Genomic DNA, 23,880 nt, shown 5'->3' on the forward strand with positions numbered 1-23,880 from the left:
GAAACTAGAATAAAATAGCAGCAATCAAAAATATTTTTTTATAGGTATTAGAAGTCAAGAATAAGCATTTTTTGAAATGTTTTTTTACAATATGAATATTCATAAAAAAAAATCGAGAATAATGTTTAATTCGAATGTAACGAAATAAAAACAATGTTCCATGTAGTTACCATTGCCAACTCACACCGATACAATAATTTCTAAGAATCTAGTTGGTGCCATTTTCACAGTCACAAGAAAACCACATGGTAAGACAAAGGTAACGTATCAGATGCTATGTCACTGAAAAGAAGGCAAGTATTTGAGCAGAAATAAGCTAGTATCATAATTTGATTACCATAGCTCATGCAGAAGCTATTATTACAGATTTTTATCAGAAACAAAGAGTAAGAAACACCATCAAAGTAAGAAGGAAGTATGAGTATCAATGAAATGCAAAAAATGGCTTCAAGTAGTGTGCCCAAATGGCATTCTTCATCAGTCACAACCAAAATTGTCAATAACTTAAATCCTATATGCCAAGCTACCCAACAATTAACTCTCAAAGGGAAGTTCGTGATCTTACACAACCAAAGCAAATCAATTCCTGGAAAGTTCATTTCTGTCCAGATTTACAGTGGAACTGATGTTGATCCTGGTAAGTGCACCTTCTATGCAGATAACATTGGTGCACAATTTTTTTCAAAAGGAATAGTCTTTATGAAAAAGTTTTTGAAAATAAACAAATATTTCTCCAAAAATGATGAACCAATAGTGTTATTGGATATGGTTGGAGTAAATATCTCTGTAAGTTATAATTAATCTCTGCATGTGTTAAAAGTCCTGCAGTACATAAGCTAATTATATTTTATGGAGAAAGGGGTTTTATATTTCGTACTTTTCTCTTCTATAAGTGCTTATGAAAATGTTTCTCTAAACATGTTCATAATTGATTAATTCTGATTATAACTTCAATCTCATAATCTATTATCTTTATAAAGTTATACTTCAGTCCTGGTAAATATTTGATTTCATTTCATCAATCTATTTATAAATATTTTGTTCTTTGTGAACATACCAGTAGTTAAAAAGTGAATGAACTTTGACTTATATACATCAGTAAATTTCAAGAAATTATATAATTTTTTGCATGAAGATTAGTGTCTATGTGCATAATCAATAAAAAAATTGAGGAGAGAAGGTTGCATCCTGTGCTTTTCTAAATTCATCTCACCAGCTCTTGAAAATGAAGGAAAAACTGAGAAAAAGTTCATGATATTTAGAAAAGCAAAATGTATAAACAAATCATCTTGATATCTATGAAAAACATGAATACTAGATTATAACTTTTTACTTTAGAAAAGAAATTCAAAGTTGATGACAATTATAAGGGTGAAAAAAAAATTATCTGTTTTTCTTTTACTTGAACTTGTTTGAATTACATGGTTTACTATATTTGTAAGATATGTTTTGATATAGGGAACATATTATGTTTACAACTTTGTGTTGCACTGGACAGAGACTGGTAAAGGGAAATTGAGCGAGAAAGCACATTTCAAACAAGGTGAGAGCATGAAACACAGTCATGATGCACAAACCACGATATATAAAATTAAGATACATGTTGACTCAAATTTTGGAAGTCCAAGAGCTTTTGTTATTCAAAACAAGTACAAGAAGAAGTTCTTCCTTCAGTCTGCATCTATTGAGACTTCTAGCAACCGCATCATTCACTATGATATCAATTCATGGATATATCCAATAAAGAAGACCAAATCTGATAGGCTCTTCTTCTCAAATAGAGTATGTTTTATATTATTCTCTCATCAAGTTAATCATTTGGATCTTATAAGTGACACTACTTAGAATTAGTCCCTTTATGAAAATAAGACCTTGAGCTTTTATCCTTATATGTCTTATCAGTACACATAGGTACTGATATTACTAAGGGTGTGTTGATTTATATTTTAAATATTTTTGATGTATTCAACATGTAACTAAACAAGGTTGCAAAACCGTTGGTCAAAGGTGTTAGGCAAAGAGCAGGGTATGTAGTTGAGTTAGAGATTCAACAAGATGAAAACAAAACAGTATGAGAAAACATTTCCCAATTGTTTCTGTTTTTTGGTTTCGGAACACTTTGCTAGGAACAATTTTCTAAACATAATAGATTTTGAATGAAATATTAAATGCTAAGTAGTGTGAAGTTGTTTCAGAAAACAGTTTTTATAACCAAAAGACAGTCAATTAGGCACCAGGGTATGTTTGGACAGGCTGGTCCATAAATAAGCACTCTTAAAAAAAGAAGGTGAAATAAGTTTCTCTGTATGCTAAAATTAGCTTACGCAAGCTCTCTCACATTTTCTTTAAATTCTTTTAACTTGTGCATAAGGTAATTTTAGAATATGCAGAAGCTCATTTCCTTTTTTTTCTTCTGGAAGTGCTTCTGGAGAAACTTGTCTGATTAGGTGCTAAGTCTCTAAAGTTTTAGTGTCCAAAAAAGAGTCATGTAGTGACTAAAAGATATTTTCATGCAGGAACTGATTCTGAAATGAGTGTCAGTTGTTGGACCAAATGATTAGTTTAATCTTGTTTCCTGCTAGTGGCAATTTTATGTTACATGAAAGTGCATAACTTTGTGGTTATGACAGTGTTATCTTCCAAGTCAAACGCCAAGAGCATTAGTGGAACTAAGAAAGGAAGAGCTTGATATATTGAGGGGTAATGGAATGGGAGAAAGAAAGGAATGGGATAGAATCTATGACTACGACTTCTATAACGATCTTGGTGATCCTGAAAAAGGTCCTGAACACCTTAGACCAGTTCTTGGGGGCACAAAGTTGTTTCCATATCCACGCAGAGGAAGAACAGGTCGAAAACAAAGTACAGCAGGTATTTATTTTACTTTCCTTTTAAATTCAGTTCAAGGTAGAAACCTAAATTGGCATGAACCATTGGAATTTCAGCTTAATACCATGCTTTAATACAGTTGGTTTAAGGTTGATTAAGACTAACAAGGTACAGTTGAATCAAGGGTGGATGGATGAACCATCATTCCTTTCTTACTTGGGAATGGCTATTGTTTGTATTAAAACTAAAATATAACTGAATGCAAATCTCGCTTTATAAATTGATTTTGTGGGATTAAGTTAGGTTTAAAGACCTTCTCTTAAGTACTAGTTTTTACATTTTAAGTTTCATTACCTGCTTTGGTACTTCATGCCCTGCATTTGTAATTGGAGGACCTCAGCTGAAAATGAGCCTAAGTAAGAAAATAGTCCTTTGAAATTAAAGGGTATGTGTTAAATTGTGTCTCCAATATAAACTAGTAGCATTTTGAGTTGATTCTTATTTCCATTTTCACGTGTTTATGGAAAATTTTAGGTCCATCTAGTGAGAGCCGGCCACAACCAATGAACTTTGGCATATATGTTCCATCAGATGAGAGATTTGCCCCCAATAAATTGAAGGAGTTGAAATCAAATTGTGTACATGCTATGGTACATTTTTTGTCACCAAAGGCAGAACTATTACCACACAGAAATTCTGCAAACTTTCAATCATTCGAAGAGTTACTTGAGATATTTTCTAGCAATAGGAGCCAAATAATAGAGGGGTGGATGAAAGAGAACTTAAAGAAACTGATACCTATTGCGTACTTGAAGGAAATAACTATTGCAAACAAGGAAAATCATGGACAATTGCCTATCCCTCAAATCATATTCGGTAAAGAAATCTTGATACCCTTTATTTGTATATAATATCTCAGTTAGCTGGTTACAATGTCAGTTGATTTAGGAGATCGGTTTGTATGGTAAATAAATCTTAGATTGAAAAGTAACATATCAGGAAATTTGTAACCTAGTTAAATTTCAAGAGTTCTCTCCTTACATTGAATTTGTCAAAGATACTACTAGTTATGCTAAGTTGTTTCATGAGATTGTTTTGTGTGCTCTTCAGAAAATGAATTGGCTTGGAAAGATGATATAGAGTTTGGAAGACAAATGCTTGCAGGAACTCACCCCACCAGAATACAATGCTTAACGGTACTTAATACACTTATGAACTAGGATTTAGAACAATCTGCTATGTTTTATGATGTATAAGGGGTCTTAAGAGCGTAGTAGTCCAAGTTCTACAATTTGTTTGTGACTACCTTGGTTATGCTACAAGGTAATTGATGAATCCTGCAACAATCTCCCCAAACCAATTGTACTATTAAGAATCAAACTCTTTAATTATGACTCGACCGATTGGGAACAAACTTGTGACCATGATTCTAATACCGATTGTTGAATCAAGCATTTACTAATAAGTTAAAAGTTATAGTTAATGGTCAAGTTTTACTTAAAGAAAATAACAACTAAAGTATCAGAATTCGATTGTGACTTGACCTACTTAGCATAGGAAAACATTGTTTCTTACTGTGGAAACATAAAATCTCTTTTAACTCAAATAGAAATCGAGTGTCGGTGAAAAGGTTTTTTACATTGTCACCTAATCATAGATTGTCATTTACTGTAAAGTTATTTGATGTTTAGAATATTTTGTCAAAAGTCATAGAATGATTTTCAATTGTTTTACTGTAGAAAATAGTAGTACAGCATTGGACAACTTGCGCAGTTCATGTTCTAATTGAAACCACCTTTTTGTTGACTTTGTATCTTTTGAACCTTTTAATACTCTGTTGCAAATAATCTGTCACAGTTAAAGAATATTCTTTGGACCAAAGACAAACTTATTGAATCTAAATTGTAAAAACAAAATGGCAAATACTCTGAACTGTGTTTGTTCTCATGTTTAGACCAGCCAAAGTTGTCAAATCAAATTTGTAGACTGTATATAGTTTCCGAGAAATATAGAATGAATTTAAGTTCAGCTTTAGCATGTTGGTCACACTTTACCACTACATTAACTATGCCTTGGTAAAATTGTTAATTCTATATCTGTGTAATGAAAATGATATTCAAACTCACATTTTGGCCTCATTATTGTTGGTTTCAATTTTCCTTTCAGACATTCCCACCTCAGAACAAATACGGAATACAGAGTTCAATAAAGAAATCAATCATAGAACAGAAGCTAGAAGGATGGACACTTTCTCAGGTAAGTAACCAAAGTCTTGAGGCTTTGGCATTGAGAAAATAAACCTTTTTTTGTTACTTCTTTTGGAAGATACTAATAAGGTTTTAGTCACAATTCTTATTTACTTTTGTTAACCTTTCATAAGCTAATAAATTAGAAAATTAAATTGCAATTTGTAAAACTTAAGCTCTTTTCAAACAATAAGTATCATACTTCAGATATTTGCCACAACAATCATTTGAAGTTTATGTCATATGAAGAGAAGACTTCCTTAACGAAACACAGTATCATTATGAGACATGACCCAAAATCTTAAAGTAATAAATTTAAGTTCTTTTACTCATTTTTACCCAACATGGGACTTCCAACTTATCTTGAATTTCTAACACAAATGATAAACATAGTATTATTCTACTCCATGCGATTCTAACAATCCTAACACGGCTTATAACTTTCTGCATGTTTGTTATATTAGAAGAAAACTTAGATTCTATTGCTCCTGTTAGTACTGTTAGTGTTGTTCTCCAATCACATTTGAAGCTTCACCTTAGTACTATATGATGACATTTAATGGACTTATTTGTTGCTCAGATTACCAAGATGAAACACCAAATCTAATCAGAGAATACTTGCAGTAACTGTAGTACTGTATATAAGATTCGTTCATTATATTTATAGTAGTTAATGAAGCAAACAAATTTAAAACAACTTGGCTAAATTTTTATTGGATAAATTTAAGTGTTATTTATTTCCTGTCCTCTTTCCTTGCAAAATTGTGTAGGCAATGGAGCAGGGAAGAATTTTCATGCTGGATCACCATGACTACCTTATTCCATATTTGAACAGAATAAACGCAAATGGGGTATGTGCTTATGCATCAAGGACCCTTCTATTCTTAAGGACTGATGGCATGCTTAAGCCATTGGCAATAGAACTTAGCTTGCCAGGTCCAGCTCCTCACCTTGAACTCCAAAGGGTTTTTCTTCCAGCCAAACAGGGAACACAAGCAGCACTTTGGCAGCTTGCTAAAGCTCATGTATTGGCTAATGATGCTGTTTATCATCAACTAATTAGCCATTGGTGAGTTGAGATCTTTCCGCAATCACAGTTACTAACTCAACTTTCACTCTGCATAGATTCTTGAAAGTAATCTGTTGCACACTAATTTCTGTACTTTTTTTTCTGCATCACCTCCTCAAAATGTCAAATCATGTGACAGAGATAGGAAAGAAAGGAAAAAGATTTTCTTTTTGATAGATTTATGATTAAGTTTGTAAAGAATATAAGTCAATAATCATGTTTTAAGAATCCTTGTTCTTTTCCAATAATGGTTTCTAGAATTCTTGTTGATTCTTTTACGCATAAGAACAATCCCTAGTGGCCAATGAATATTTCAAGTGTCTGAAATTAAATACCATGATCCTTTGTATATTGTGGAAACATTTGCATTCAAATGCAAAAGAAATATTGTTTTATTTGAGAAAATAATGAACTACAAAGAAATTCAGTAGTACACTTATTCTGTTATCACCTTTGGTTTGGAATTTAAGTATCATGCAATGAAAACTTATATGCAGGTTATGCACCCATGCAGTTGTTGAACCATTTATCATTGCCACCAAAAGAAGGCTAAGTGTTATTCATCCAATCCATAGGTTGTTGAATCCTCATTTCAAAGGTACCATGCACATAAATGCCTTGGCAAGACTCATCGTTATAAACTCTGGAGGAATTCTCGAGAGAATATTATTTCCAGGTGAAATCTGTATGCAGATCTCATGTGACCTCTATAAAGAGTGGAGATTCATTGACCAAGGACTCCCAGCTGATCTACTCAAAAGGTACATTACAAACCCTCGTTAAGAATTGTTCATGAGCACACATCGACCCTATATAAGACCAAATTATGTTAAGAAATAGACTTTAAATCTAAATCAATTTCACAAAACCAACTTGTAAAGTGATGTTTTTACCTACTTGTTACTCTAAACTAACTTTACCATCGGTCGATGTAGGACTTGCAACAAATTATAGTATATGAGTAGATGTAAATTTTGTCTTACAAGTTGGTTTTGTGAGTTTTATAATTTTGTAGCAAGAATTTAGAAAAATTGTGAAACCTCTAATTGTGCAAAGAAAACAGCCATTTATGACTAAGCATCACCTACATCTAGCTTTTTTAACACAAGAAAACTTTAACCAATCTTACAAACAAAATAGAAAAATGCAGATGTATCAAGTATTTAAATGATAGTTAAAAAATATAAATTAACAACACTCACTGTACGAGACACTATTGTACAAATCAAACATTTTGTAAAATAAATACACAAGTTTTAGTCCTTATGTATCCTTATTAGTATACATTGGTCCATTTTGTTGCACTGTGTTTTCTAAGTCCTAGTCCCTAAAGTAAATGTCCTTTCAGGAACTAAAACTTAAGTTTCTTATATAGAAGGACTGACTCTTAAATGAGTATCACCAACAAAATCCAGATGACTCATTTAACCTAAAAGAGGCATAAAAATGTATAAAGAAGGTTAAACTATTCACTTGGTCCCTGTAGTTGTCTCATTGTCTCTCCAACATTTCTTGTAGCAGTTTTACATTGCCATTAAAGTTTTCTTCAGTGCTAAAAACTGGGGTGAAAACTCAACTTTTATGCATAATATAGAGGAACTAAAACTTACAGTTTTCTCATATACAGACTAGAACATAAAACTGGTGAATAGTTTAATCCGGGAGGGAAAATAAAAAGGTTCCATTACTTTCACCTTGATGCATGAGCTAATCCAACAGCAACTAATTTTGCAGGGGCATGGCTGTACAAGATCCAGACATGAATAACCCCACAGGGATTCAGCTTCTGCTGCTGGACTATCCCTATGCCACTGATGGACTTGAAATATGGGTAGCCATCAAAGAATGGGTCAAAGACTTTTGCTCATTCTTCTACAAAGACAACGAGGACATTGAGGGTGATGTTGAACTGCAAGCCTGGTGGTCAGAGATTAGAACTCAAGGCCATGGTGACAAACACAATGACACATGGTGGAACCAAATGACAACACTCTCAAACCTTGTGGAGACACTAACAATCCTCGTATGGATTGCTTCTGCCAAACATGCATCTCTAAACTATGGCCAATATGCATACAGTGGCTACCCTCCAAACCGCCCCACACTATGCAGGAAATTTGTTCCTCTAGAAGGGACAGTGGAGTTTGGTGAGTTCCTCAAGGACCCAGATAAGTTTTTCCTCAAGATGCTTCCTGATAGGTTTGAGATGAGTCTTGCAGTGGCATTGGTGAATGTTCTCTCAAGTCACACTTGTGATGAGGTCTACTTGGGGTGCCAGCAATCACCAGGGTGGATAGACAATGAAGTGATTCAGAATAGGTTTGCTGAGTTCAAACAAGAACTAAAGGAGATTCAAGCAAGGATCATGCAAAGGAATAGGGATCCTAAGCTTAAGAATAGACGTGGCCCTGCGAACATTGAGTACACTCTTCTGTACCCTGATGTAGCTACTTCTTCTGCCTCAAAAAGTGGAATCACAGGAAGGGGGATACCTAACAGCATATCAATTTGACTTCTTGTTATAGATTACCAAGTTTTCATTGTTGGATAAAACTTATGTGTATTTCTTTAAACGTTTTTGCTGTTGTTATATCATTAGAATTGAAGTTTCATTTTGTTAACTTAGTAAGATCTCTAATTCAAACTTTAACTTTGGTTAAAACTCTAAATTTGATGGTAAGCAACACTAAAAACAATTCCGACTCTGCATCTAGGTTTTGTTTCTTGGTGATATACATCAATGCCACGGGTTAAGGAACTAACTAGTGGGTAGCTTTAAAGTTGTTGAAAACTGACTTGTTAGTTGCATATTTTTAGGAAGATTTTAGATTTGTTTCAGTTTGAATTAGTCAATTTAATTCATGTAGAATTTATCTATAGTTGTTAATGGATTAGTTATTTCTTATTGATTAGTAGTTGTTGCTAGAATGCGAAGATGTGATTTTTTAATTAGTTTTTTCTGAATGTATTTAAATCAAGTTGCAATTAATAAGAAATAGCACTTGCAGCCAATATATTTATATGTTTTTCATCTCTAAACAAACAAATGGTATTTAGAGCTCTTTTTTTCTTAAGAGACCAGTAGAATGGAAGGAGAATGAAATTCGTTTCCAGTAACACTTCATATCTTAAATGGGGAAGACTATGAGGGACGTAAAAATGCAATCCTATCTAGCGGAACTAGATTTATGGGAAGCGATTATTTTGTTCAACCGCACTGCGAGAGAATCCTACCATGGCACAAATCAAAATTCATAAGGAACAAAAAAGAAAGGAGGAAAAGACGAAGTTGTCCTTGTTTTTTGGTGTTACAACATTGATCTTCACAAAAATTATGACCCTTAAGTCACCCAAAGAAATTTGGGACTTTTTGAAAGAACAATATGAAGGAGATGACAAAATAAAAAGCATGCAAGTATTGGACCTAAGGAGAGAATTTGAGTTGCAAAGAATGAAAGAGTAAGAGACAATCAAGGAATACTTAAACACGTTGGACATGAACTTTGTGTTGGGTCTATCGAGGAGGAGATTCACCAAGGAGATACAAACACCATCGGCTCTGATACCACTATTGGGTCAAACAAAGAGGGGGTTCACCGAGGAGACACAAACACCAATAACATCTGAGTCCAACCATATAAAGGATTGACACCACTCTCTACCCAAAACCTTAAGGCAAGGGGTTAATGGGTCTTTCATATTTATATAGTGTTTTACTTTCTCATTTCTATCCAATGTAGAACTTAGACTCACACTTGGATTCTCAACACTTTGCGAACTCTAGAGGTACGAAGCATCTATTACCTCATTGGAGAACACAAAGGATCTATCCAAGATTACTTTGGGAGAGGTTTTACATGCTTTGCAATCCAAAGAACAACAAAGGCTAATGAGAGAAGATCATGTGGTTGAAGGTGCACTCCCTATCAAGCATCATGATGTTGGAACCAGTAAAAAGAAATTTTTCAAAAGGATCCAACCAACAAGCAATGAAAATGGTGTATACAAAAAAAAAAAGGTAAGGGTAAAAAGAAAATTATCCAACTTGTCAACATTGCGAAAAAATGGGTCATTCATCATTCCACCGGTCATGAAGTTGTGATTTGCAAAGCAAATATCCAAGAAGTTGAAGCTGATGAACAAAATGCACAAGAAAACAAAGACCATTTCCTAGTTGCTACCTGTTTCTCCAGTTCAAATGAATCTTGGTTGATTGATAGCGGCTGCACCAACCAAATGACCTATGAAAAAGAATTGTTCAAGTGTTTGGACAAGACCAAAGTCAAATGAGTCAAAATTGGAAACACTGAACAAATTCCAGTAAGAGGTAAAGGATCAATCGCTATAACAACTCAGATACAAAAAAAACCTCTCTGATGTCTTATATGTATCTAAAATTAACCAAGACTTGCTTATTGTCAGACTCTTGCTAGAGAAAGGGTTCAAAGTTATCTTTGAAGATAAAAGCTGCACAATTAAACATCCAACTGGCCTTGAAATGTTTAAAGTCAAGATGAGGAGCAAGAGTTTCTCATTTAATCCAATGAAGGAGGAGCATATTGTATTTTCAGTAATAGCAAGCTCAGTCAATCTTTGGCACAAAAGGCTATGTCATGTTCATCATTTAGGAATGAACTACATGTTGAAAAATCAATTAGTTCGTGGAGTTCCTTCCTTGATAGAAAAACCAGCCGAATGTAAAGCTTGTAGATGTTGTTGGACCACAAAGAACTCCATTAGTAAACAAAAGTCTTTATTATATTATTTTTATTGATGACTTAACAAGAAGGTGTTTTATTTTCTTTCTTAAATACACATCAGAAGTAGCTACAGTGTTTTGGAAATTCAAAGTACATGTTGAAAATCAAAGTAATTGTCGTATTCAAATTTTGAGGTCGGACAATGGAAAAAAGTATTATCAAGTTAGTTTCAAAAATTTTGTGATGAAGCTAGGATTGAGCATCAATTAACTTCTCCTTACACTCCTCAACAAAATGGAGTAAGTGAAAGGAAAACTAGATCAATCATGGAGATGGTCAAGTGCATGCGCAATCGAAAGGAATTACCAAAGAAGTTTTGGGCTAAAGTTGCAAATACAGTTGTGTTCATACAGAATAGCCTTTCGACACGAGCCTTGCAAAATCAAACTCCTTTTCAAGCCTGATTTGGTTTAAACCTTCTTTGGATTTTTGTCAATCAAGTATTTGGTTGCTTGTGCTACTCACATATGCCTCAAGTTAAGCATGATAAGCTTGACAAAAGGGCTGAAGTGGGAATATTTATTGGCTATAGCACAATTTCTAAAGCTTATAGGATTTTAAGCCTCAAACTGGAAAATTTCTGATAAGCAGAGATGTGCACTTCATGAAAGATGAAAACTGGTGTTGGAGTGATTCAAAGAAAAGTCAGAATGTTAAATTAGAGGTTAAAGACACTATAGATGATCCACCTGTTCGAGGAACAAGGTTACTCTCTGATATCATAAAAGCAATGTGTGCAATATAGCTATGTATGAATCATTCAATTTAGAAGAAGCTACTATAAAGGAGAAACAGTTAATAGCAATGCAGGAAGAACTGTCCATGATTAAGAATAATTAAACCTAGAAGCTAGTTCTGAGACCTTATGACAAAAATGTGAATATGGTGAAATGGGTGTTTAGAACAAAATTCAAGTTTTGTCCATGCCAAAATCAATTTTGTCCATAATTACATAAAGTTCTTTCATTTTCTTGATTTTTGTCAAACTTTCTGTAACTATTAAAATATACAAAACAAGTCAAATTAGAGTGATTTCAACAAATATTTAACATAATAAAATACAAGTTAAGTGCCAAATTGATATCAAAATTAACTAGCATTTATCAGTCACCTTTTTTTTGCATTAATTCACTTTGATATTTGAAGACTTAGATTTTTAATATTTTAATATTTTTATTGATGATTATTCCACGTGTGATTGTTTTTAATGAAAAATTGTTTTAAATTATTTTTTATATTTTAATCCCTCATTGAGAACTATCACATAGAGATAAGAGGAAGAGCTTATGTCCAAGTGCCCAATGGTGTCAGGGTGGCGTCCAAAGTCGGTGACTACTTGAACAAGGGCGCCCAACGCTGTGTAGGTGGCGCCCAGTGCTAATGGCCCTTAGTGGCGTTTGGTGTGGATAAAGTGGCGCCCAACACATGTTTTGTTGTTTTTTCATGCTTGGGCTTTTTTCCCCTACTTCATTGAATTGCAAACTTGTTTAGCTTGATATAAAAGCTTCTTGTTCAAAATTTAGACAAAAATTTATAGGGGTTAGAGGTATTATTATATTAGAGTAATCCAAAAATCTACTATTTGTAAAAACACGATAACAAATGAAGACTAAATAAGTTAAAAGTTAAAGAAGAATTGATTATATTAATCTAAAGTACTAAAATAATGGTTAAAATAAACATTAACTAACTTAAATAATTAAAATATATAAGTTATTAGTTTAGTGTTTGCGAAACTAACACTAACCTTATTTAGTTTAGCTTTTTTTTTCAACTTAGCTTCTACTTAACTAACACCAACTTAAATAAATGAAATATTAAAACTAAATAAGATTACTATATGCTAAACCAGTTAATGTCTGTTTAGCTAAAATTAACTTAAATATTAAAAGTAAATCAGATTATTATTTTTTAATTCAAAATTAATCTTATTTATGTTAGAAAGGATAATAATCCTCACATATTTGTTTTTGGTATCATTCTAAAAAACTTTTACTAATTAAGGGTATTTATATGTATATAAACTCATGTTTATATTTTCTTTTATTCATTCGATGCGAGATTTTATTTGTATTCCAACAATTTATTCTCAAGGAAACAAAAGTGTTAATGATTCCTCTTTAACCCTAATCTTGTTATATATTATACTAGGATTCAAAAAGTGTATTATTAAGTCTTTGTTTGCTTGGGGTTGATGCACTGTTTACAGTAACTGACGTAGATGGATTTTCGATTCCATTTATGTTTGTTTTGAAGAATTTTGAAGCGAAGAAAGGAGAAGATTTGTGTGTTTCATCATTTATTCCACCTTCGTATCCATCTCAGATTTGAGGGTCATTCTCGTGAAAAGCCACTTTTATTCTTGTTAGAAAGTATTACTTTTAGTGTATATTCAGTCAAATATAGTTAAGACTTTTAACTTTTTTTAATTCGTATTAAATTCACAATCCATTCATATTATATTCTAAAAAGATATTATTTGAACCAAAAACTTTCAATTACCTAAACAAATAAATATTGTATTAATTATTTATTTTCTACAATTTAAAATAAATTTTACCAATAAATATATTATTCATAAATATAATTTTATATTATTATCACCATAAGTCTAATTTGATAATGTTCATTTTTTATTCATTAAAATACTTTTTAATTTATCACGGTTAAATCTTATACAAATTATAACTTTATTTTCAAATTCATTTTCAATCAACTCCATATCTCTCAAAAAAAATAACACATCATTTACTCTCAAATTCATCAATTCTTTTTCTCAAATTATCTCCTTTAAGTGAACACCCTGATAAAGTGTGTTTGGAAGTAGTCGTAATGCTACAAAGACAAATATTGATGTGGAGAATTTGACTTGTTAGAGTCTAGATGTAGCCAATCTGATATATGAAACCAAGTTGATAATGGTTATAGTATAACCAGTTGTAAAATGATAAGTGTTAAATATTGATATATTTTATCATGTTTATGTCATATATTCACTTATTGTTATTTATCATATCTTTTCAGTAGTTTTTTTATCCAAATTTAATTTTTAATATTATTTTACACTTTTCTTTGTGTTTTCTTCACGTGAGAGGAAAATAAAAAGACGGAATTTATTCAAACGCTGAAGCCTCTTTCATATAATTTATTCAAATGCTAAAGTGTTGATTTTTGTTTATGAAAACATTCGTTTATCTTATCTTTTATGAATGAATACTTATTTAGATGTATACCAAATAGGAACTAAATGCCATTTGACTTGGAATGGCTATCTTGAAAATTTTCAGAATTGATAATAGAATTCATAAGCTTCATTTCTAACAAGAGTGTTTTCTATATGTACTATAGGATACCTGATCCTCCAACGGTCGACCAGTAACCCGGACGACCTGACGACAGACGTCATAATATCGTATGATCGCACATTGTCGTCGACCACTTGGTGTTCGACAACCAAACAGTAATGTCGCGACATGGGACGTTCATACGACAAGTCGCCTATCCGTGTCGACACACGGGACAATCGACATACAACGCGCGATATCGTAGCATACGGTTTAGCAGTTACAGATAAGCGGTTACGCATATTAGCTAACCGGCGCCGTGAATCACGGGAGTAATTGACTCAGTGTCAATACACAACCTAGCAGTTACAACTTCTACATAGTCCAACTCGATAACTGCCCAGATTTTCAGGTAACAGTTTATTTTACTGATTTAAATATACGAAACACATCAGAGAAAAGGTACGTTTTTCCCCTAAGAAGAAATATTTGGCTCTTGACCTAATTAATCACCTCCCTTTCTGACTTGAGCGTCGGAGTGCCTTTGCAGGTACCCAGCCCATCTTTACTCAGAGAAGCAGAGAAGACATAGAGAAATAGCATAGTGAGAGCAGTACAAAGAGAAGTGGTCCCGAGTTGTTTGGTTCAAGTCTTGGTCTCCACATCCCTACTGAAACATTTTGGCGCCCACCGTGGGGCCCGAGATTTACTATCCCAACAACGCCACCGGAGCAATGGAAGATTTCAACACGCGTGATTTAATCATACAGCTACAGGCACAGATTGAGGCACAAACACAAACCATAAAGGAGCAACAAGAGGTCCAACGCAAACAGGCGGAGGAGATGGCGGCGTTGAGGGCACAGCTCCCGCCACCAGAATTGTCTGCCTCGAACAGACAGGAGGAGAACGAGGTAAGTCATCATGGAGACGCTTCTGATCCCGCTGGCGGGGGAAGAAAGGGGCCTACTCCCGTCCGCCTCACCAACCTGCTTCCGTTCACAGAGGCCATTGTGCAAGCAAACATGCCAGACAAACCTCCCCCAACCTTAGAACGTTACAATGGTTCTGATGACCCCGACAACCATCTACGTAATTTTATAGATGCCATGGCATTCTATACTGACAACGACCCGGTAATATGCAGAGCTTTTTCTTTATCTCTTAAGGGCGAAGCTCTGGAGTGGTTCCATAATCTTCCACGGAATTCAATAGATTGTTTCGCCACAATCGAATCCTTATTCCGAAAGCAGTATGCGGCCAACAAAAAACCGGCGGTGACTGCTGCGGAGCTTATCCATACCAAGCAGGAGAAGGATGAGACCCTGAAAGCTTTTATGCAACGGTATATCGAGACGGCCCGGCGCGTAAAGGATATCACTCCCGCTTTCATTATCAGCAATTTATCGTCCTGCTTAAGGCCGGGGCAGTTTGCGGAACAGTTGTATGTTGATCCTCCCGCCTCCATGGAAGAATTGCAATCCACTATTGCAAAATTCATCCGCATCGAAGACCACCGTAACTCCAGAAAGAAACAGCACCAGGATATCTCCAGCCAGGAGGCAAGGAAACCAGTGAAGCGATCCACTAACGACTACAAACCGGACCGACCACCTCGGAAGGAGGCGGGGTGGATGTCTAAGTACGATCGTTACACGACCCTCAATGCACCACGGGCGAGGGTGCTTGAAGAGGCCTTGCACGCCGAACTCTTGACCGTGCGACGAAAGGCCACCCCGAAAAACGCAGACAGTAACAAAACCTGCCGGTTCCATATGAACCAGGGACACGACACAGAAGAATGCAACATGGTGAAAGACGAACTAGAGAGACTCATCCGTGCAGGTTATCTCCAGAATTACATTAAGGATAGAGTCTCCACTAGAGCTGCCACTCCTCGCCGAGGAGATCCTCCTAGGCGAAGCCCCCCACGATCACACCCTAGAGATGATCGACCCCGCAGACGATCACGTAGTCCGCCTCGACGGACAGAGAGAGAGCGCTCAGTCCGAGGCCGCATTGACACCATATCTGGCGGTTTCGCCGGGGGGGGGGGGGGGGGGGGGGGTGTCAGCTTCAGCAAGGAAGCGACATTTGAGACAATTGAAGTCGGTTCACATGGTCGAACGGCAATGTCGATCAATTCCTGACATCACCTTTACGAACGCCGACTTCCATGCACCCGACCCTGATCATGATGACCCTATGGTCATCACAGCTAGTATCGCTCGATATGATGTCAGCAAGGTCCTCGTCGACCAAGGGAGTTCGGTCAACATTTTGTACTGGTCCACCTTTCAGAAAATGGACCTATCTGAGGATCTCATCGTCCCGTTTAACGAACAAATCGTAGGATTCTCAGGAGAAAGAGTGGATACCAGAGGATACCTGGACCTGCGAACTCGGCTCGGAACAAGTCGGGAAGCACCTGAACTTCGAATTCGGTTCCTGCTGGTCGAGGCGAATACATCGTATAACGCCCTACTAGGACGACCTTGCCTGAATGCGTTCGGAGCAATTGTATCCACTCCTCACCTCGCCATGAAATTTCCGACAAAGCACGGTGACATTTGTACCGTGAGGGCAGACCAACGAACAGCCCGACAGTGTTATGTGGCTGGGCTGAAAGTAACCCCTTTCATTCCAGCTCGAAGGGCAAAGGGAGCCGAGGCAGCGGCAGTCGACTTGGACCCCCGAACCAATGTAGACGAGCGTCTTCTTTCGCAAGGCGAAGTTAAACTCCTATCCTTGACAAGTGACGCATCTAAAACCACCACCATTGGCGGGGACCTCACCTCAAGCGACGAACGCGATCTGGAGCATATACTACGGAACCATGCCGATTTATTTGCATGGACGACCGCCGACATGCCAGGAATTCACCCAGGGGTCATGGCCCACAAATTATCCATCTTTCGGGAGGCACGGCCTGTCGCCCAGAAAAAGCGACGGTTCGGGGAGGAGAAGCGCAAAGCCATTCAAGCGGAGGTCGAGAAGTTGATGAACGCCCAGTTTATCAGGGAGTTAACTTACACTACGTGGCTGTCCAACGTAGTCATGGTTAAGAAGTCGAATGGCCAGTGGAGAATGTGTGTCGACTTCACAGATCTCAACAAGGCATGTCCCAAAGATTCATATCCCCTACCTAGCATCGATCGCTTGGTAGATGGAGCTTCAGGTCATGTTATACTGAGTTTTCTCGACGCTTATTCAGGATACAACCAGATCCCAATGTACAAGCCCGATCAAAGCAAGACGGCTTTCATTACCGAACGCGCTAATTACTGTTATGAGGTAATGCCGTTTGGATTGAAGAATGCTGGAGCCACTTATCAGCGCCTCATGGATAAAGTATTCCATCATCAAATAGGACGATGCATGGATGTATATGTCGACGACATGGTTATTCGCAGCAATTCTATGGAACAACACCTGCAGGATTTGAAGGAAGTTTTTGGCCAACTTCGACGGTACAGCCTGCGCCTTAACCCTTCCAAATGCACTTTCGGTGTTCCCGCAGGTAAATTCTTGGGCTTCATGCTCACACGCCGAGGCATTGAAGCTAACCCGGACAAGTGCAGAGCTGTACTCGACATGACTGCTCCGCAAACTTTAAGGGATGTACAACGTCTGGTGGGGCGACTCACAGCTTTGTCCCGATTCATCCCGAAGCTCGCTGAGCACATTAAGCCCATCCTGAAGACTTTGAAAAAGGGCACCACTCGACACTGGGACGATGATTGTGAAGCAGCATTCGACACTGTCAAGCACATTCTCACCAGTCCTCCGATTATGGCTCGGCCGGATGATGGATCTGACTTGCAGCTGTACATTGCGGCATCCCACCACGCTGTTAGTGCTGCCTTGATACAGGAGGCACCCTCCCTTAAACTGATATACTTCATCAGTCGAACGCTGCAGGGGGCCGAAGAGCGTTATTCTCGAATTGAGAAAATTGCCCTGGCATTACTCACCGCTTCTCGACGCCTCCGCCCGTATTTCCAAAGTCATCAAGTGATAGTCCGCACAGACCATCCCATAGCCAAGATCCTTCGCAAACCAGACTTGGCAGGAAGGATGGTCTCCTGGTCCGTAGAACTATCAGAGTTCGGACTCCGCTAAGAGCCGCGTGGGTCTGTCAAGGGTCAACACTTAGCAGACTTTGCGACTGAGTTGCTACCCACATCAGAGGACTCCATCACAAAATGGCTACTCAGTGTAGATGGTTCCTCTAACAAAAGGGGGGGAGGAGCCGGTGTCGTTCTAGAAGGACCGGATGGTTTTGTCATCGAGCAAGCCATCACCTTCAAATTCCCAGCTAGCAATAATCAGGCCGAATACGAAGCCTTGATTGTTGGCCTATCCCTGGCCAGGGAATTCACGGTTGATCGTGTAGAGTGTCGGATGGACTCAAAGTTGGTAGTCGGACACGTAAACGGAACCTATCAAGTCAAAGATAATCAGCTATTGCGTTATTTCCACAAGGCTCAAACCTTACTCCGAAATTTCGTCGAGGTTAGCGTCATCCATGTACCCAGGGAACAAAACGCAAGAGCTGATCTCTTGTCTAAATTAACTCATTCCAAGGAGCGAGCTCAGCTATCCTCAATCATTAAGATGACGCTCGATCGCCCTGTGGTGGAAGCATTCGCCACCAGTATATCGACACCTACAACAGACTGGCGTCAGAAGGTCAAGGATCTTATGGACAAACAAGACAAAGGAGATAGCATTTCTGTGGTTGATTCCAAACGCATTGCACGTTTTGTATGCATAGGTGACGACCTATACCGTCGCGGCTATAGCACTCCTCTGTTGAAATGCATATCAGAGGAAGAGGCAGACTACATACTGCGCGAGTTACACACCGGGATATGCGGATTGCACTCTGGCAAACGGACCCTGAGAGCACGTGTTCTCCGCGCAGGGTACTATTGGCCTACGCTCGACCACGACTGTGAAACATTCGTCAAGAGGTGTATCCCCTGTCAGGCCCATGGTCACGACATCCACGCCCCTCCCGAAGATTTGCACCATATTGTCTCTCCGTGGCCCTTCGCTCAGTGGGGTCTCGACATAGTTGGACCGCTGCCAATAGCCAAAGCGCAAAACAAGTTCCTCCTAGTGGCGGTCGACTACTTCACAAAATGGATAGAAGCCGAGCCGTTGTCTATTATCAATGCCCAACGAGTGCAGAAGTTCATCTGGCGTCTCATCTGTCGGTTCGGCCTCCCTAAGAAGATCATCACCGACAACGGTCGCCAATTCGTTGAGCGCAAGCTAGAAGATTTCCTTACCAAGTTGGGCATCAAACATGTCACCTCGTCAGTTGAGCATCCTCAAACAAACGGTCAAGCAGAAGCCGCGAACAAAGCCATACTGACAGAGTTGAAGAAGCGACTCGGTGAAGCCAAAGGTTTATGGGTGGAGGAACTACCAGAGGTTTTATGGGCATACATGTGCACTCCTCATGGATCCACAGGGGACACGCCATTCAACCTGACTTATGGCACTGATGCAATGCTCCCAGTCGAACTTGGCGAACCTTCATTGAGGCGCAATATCATTGATATGTCCCTTAATGAGGAACAGTTGCGGATGAATCTCGACGTCCTTCCTGAACGTCGCGAAGTCGCCGCCATCCGTGCAGAGGCACAGAAGCGAATGCTATCTCGCCGATACAACACCAAAGTCAAACCCAGAACCTTCAAAAGTGGAGATCTGGTATGGCGAAAGCGGGGAGAGGCTAGGAAAAATCGAGCACACGGTAACCTGGCAGCCAACTGGGAAGGACCATTTCGAATAGTAGAGGACATGTCGAACGGTGCATATCGCCTCCAGCTTCTTGATGGGCAACCAGTTCCCAACACCTGGAATGCCACCCACCTTAAATACTACTTTAGTTAGCATTCATTTCTTGTTGATTATTTCTACAACGTTTTCCAATTTCGTTTCCAAATAAACAGTACTTTTCATTATGATTCATAGTTGGTGCCATTTATCACTTCTTTAATGTCGAGTCCCAGGGTCGTCGTCTCGCACATTTCCACACACAAATGAATTGGAGACAAGCCACCTGGTAGATGTTCTTCCCTGAACACCCAGCCCAGTCGGGATACACTCCCATTGGTAGATGTTCACCCGTGAACACCCAATCCGCGTGGGATACACTCCCCCTGGTAGATGTTCCCCCTGGAACACCCAGTATTCCCCTCACTCGACCATCACTCTCGACGGTCACACATCGCGCTATCAATACACTCGACATTGATACTTAGCGATCGCTACGGCAAACAAATTGCGAAATCGGCCAAATTAAACGCTCAACATGCAAAGAAGTTCAACAAGTTCCACTTAGCGTCAAACATTCAAAACTCAATACAGTTCAAACATTCACAGTCAATAAAAATTACAACTAGTCCAAGTTCAAATGTGTTTATATCTGCATGTACGTAACAAACCCTAATCTATTACAATGTTAGGTGGGTCGCCCGCAACCTCTCCGACAGTCTCCGCGGCAGGTTCACCCCCGTCGACCGCTCCATTATGTTCAGTGTTGTCGACCACCTCTTCATCCTCTTCACCTTCCAGGACAGCATCTTCAGGTATTTCATTTAAGGGTTTCAGTTGGCCCTCATGCACGTCCTTCTGAACGTCAAATTCCACTCCCTCGGTCGACACCTGGAGCAAGTGACCGACCTGCCTTAAAGCCTTCCGAAAACCTCTAGTATGTTCAATCATAATTGCATCCTTCAACTCCTCTACTAGCTCATTCCTTTCTGAGGCCTCTGCCTTCAATTCATTTCTCTCTTTGGCCAATACCACCATAGCCCTCTTGGCTTGCTCCAGCTCGCTCGCCATCTGATCGCGTTCCTTTCGGAGAGTCAAGCCAGCTTCCCGTGTATCGTTCAACAACGTCTCGGCCTCTTTCAGAAGTTGCTCCGCGCGCTTCTGCTTGGCATCACAAGCAGCATGAACCTCGGTGAGTTCTTTCAGCCGAGTCCGCACCTTTTCCAACTCAACACGAACCATACCTCTATCAGAAGCGTAGGCCAGATGCCAAGCCAATGCCTGTGCCCGTGTTGTCATCTCCAACATGGTATCGGCAATTTCTTGCTCGCTCATGTTTTCGAAAACCTTCTTCTCCGAGGCATCCATGTTCAGATCCACCTTATGACCCAACGTGAAAGCGGGATCCCATACCCCTTGTGGGAGGGGACGCTCAGTTTCATCGACTACCTCCTTCCTCTTCTTTGAGGCTTCGCGACTGGTGTCGACCGCCTTCGTTTTCCTTTTACGCACTAGCGGAACTTCAGCAGCTGTTGTCTCGTTAGTCGACGCCGACAGTATCACTGGTACTGGCCCGGTTGATGGCACTTGTGGGCGTAGTTGACCAATGGCATGTCCGGCGGACGGCCCCGGGCGGTTAACTTCAGCCCTCTCATTGCCGATTGATTGAAACCAACTTTTGTTACTTCCTTTTCTCCCCATTATCTCTGCAAAAACCACAATCCATCCAGAACAGTCAATAGCAACAATGCAATCTACAACAACAATAAGCAAAGACACATACCAAACACCCTCGCCTCCGCGTCGTCGAACTCGAGGCAATCTATAAGCTGACGGGAAGAAAAGGGGCGTGGCAACGCGGCCAACACATTCAACGCCTCTAGCTCTTCAATCGTCATCTTATCTTCCGGCCAAGAAGTGAACCTCAATGGGTCCTGTGTCCAGTACAGGGGGAATCGGGGGTTCCCCTCACCATCAAAAAAATACCTCCGCCTGACATCGGTGATCGACACTTTAAAGAATTTCTCTTTAAAATTCCTATATGACTGCAGGTAAAGCTCTAATAGCGCATTACGTGGCTCAGATATCAATGACACCCATCCCTTCGTGGCCACCGGTCGACATCTAAAGAAATATAGAAACAATCCTACAGTGGGCCTAATTGCTAACGCCCGACACAGCACCCCGAAAGCCTGCACATACCCCCAACTGTTGGGATGTAACTGGCTAGGAGCAACGTTCAGGGTGCGCAAAACATCCATTTGAAAAGTGGTAAACGGTAATCTCAAATACAAATCGTGGAACAACGCAGCGTAACAATAGAAAAATTCATCAGAAGTATTCTCCCTACCATGGCATACCCTCTCATCATCCCGGCAAGCTACCAACTTTATACAAGTTTGGTACCCTAGGGTTCTCAACACACAACTATTCTCAATCCAGTTCGTTATCACAGCCCTACTCCTAAATTGACTTCTAAGTTCTTTAACCTCACGCGCCGCCCAGGCATACTCATCTCCGCTAATCGGAGATATTATACGTCCCCCAGGACCCTCACCGCACACATTTCCATACACAAAAGCCTCGTCACCGTAAGGTATAGTGGTAACTTCAGGGCATTCCGCCGTCGATGACGGCCCCGGCGTATCCCCACCGGTGTTCTGCCCCCTTCCTTCCATGATCAGCACTAAACACACTAAGAAGAAGGAAATTTTAGGGTTACCTGGCACAATCTCGTAGCAGCGTAAGCAACGGTGATGGAGAGGAAACAATCTCGCTCACGATGAATACTGGCAAACTCTGTTCCTCCACACAAATGACAAACCCCTTTCTGAATCGTATTGAAGAAGGCAAAACGTTTAATCGCCCAGCGCCGTAGGATTCTTTTTAATCCAAGGGCTACCAACTCGCGCCCCCTCGCTTCCCTAAAAGAGCGGGAAAACCCTAAAAAGCGTAACGTCAAAACGGTGCGCATTACTTCTCCTACCAACTTGCGTCCCCTCACTTCCCTAAAAGCGTAACGTTAAAACGGCGCGCCTCACTTTCCCTACGACACAACTTTCAACGTCCTTTCGTAAATTCGCCCGCTAATGCTCGGCTCAATTACTCGGACTCGGGGGGCATGTACTATAGGATACCTGATCCTCCAACGGTCGACCAGTAACCCGGGCGACCTGACGACAAACGTCATAATATCGTATGATCGCACATTGTCGTCGACCACTTGGTGCTCGACAACCAAACAGTAATGTCGCGACATGGGACGTTCATACGACAAGTCGCCTATCCGTGTCGACACACGGGACAATCGACATACAACGCGCGATATCATAGCATACGGTTTAGCAGTTACAGATAAGCGGTTACGCATATTAGCTAACCGGCGCCGTGAATCACGGGAGTAATTGACTCAGTGTCAATACACAACCTAGCAGTTACAACTTCTACATAGTCCAACTCGATAACTGCCCGGATTTTCAGGTAACAGTTTATTTTACTGATTTAAATATACGAAACACATCAGAGAAAAGGTACGTTTTTCCCCTAAGAAGAAATATTTGGCTCTTGACCTAATTAATCACCTCCCTTTCTGACTTGAGCGTCGGAGTGCCTTTGCAGGTACCCAGCCCATCTTTACTCAGAGAAGCAGAGAAGACATAGAGAAATAGCATAGTGAGAGCAGTACAAAGAGAAGTGGTCCCGAGTTGTTTGGTTCAAGTCTTGGTCTCCACATCCCTACTGAAACACTATAGTAAGATCAATTTTATTTATCACGTTTAGGAAACAATTGCTCAACCAGCATGGCTATGTTCCATAGTATCATTTTCTTCATTTCTCCTTTGACTACCCCAGTTTACTACAAATAAACAAGTTTTCATGGTTTGTTATGAATTCAGCACTGA

At 39.2% G+C, this 23,880-nt stretch overlaps 1 protein-coding gene across 1 annotated transcript; it reads left to right on the forward strand.

The window, feature by feature from the left end:
- Positions 1–311: 311 nt before the first annotated feature.
- Positions 312–8,745, forward strand: LOC108347100 (linoleate 9S-lipoxygenase 5-like). Its single transcript, XM_017586225.2, has 9 exons — positions 312–637; positions 1,499–1,782; positions 2,631–2,871; positions 3,364–3,705; positions 3,940–4,025; positions 4,996–5,085; positions 5,846–6,144; positions 6,642–6,905; positions 7,879–8,745. The coding sequence occupies exons 1-9, from the start codon at positions 418–420 to the stop codon at positions 8,654–8,656; spliced, it is 2,604 nt and encodes an 867-aa protein (XP_017441714.1). The 5' UTR covers positions 312–417; the 3' UTR covers positions 8,657–8,745.
- Positions 8,746–23,880: the final 15,135 nt, after the last annotated feature.

This window comes from Vigna angularis, chromosome 9, assembly GCF_016808095.1.
Source record: "Vigna angularis cultivar LongXiaoDou No.4 chromosome 9, ASM1680809v1, whole genome shotgun sequence".
Lineage (NCBI taxonomy): Eukaryota > Viridiplantae > Streptophyta > Magnoliopsida > Fabales > Fabaceae > Vigna > Vigna angularis.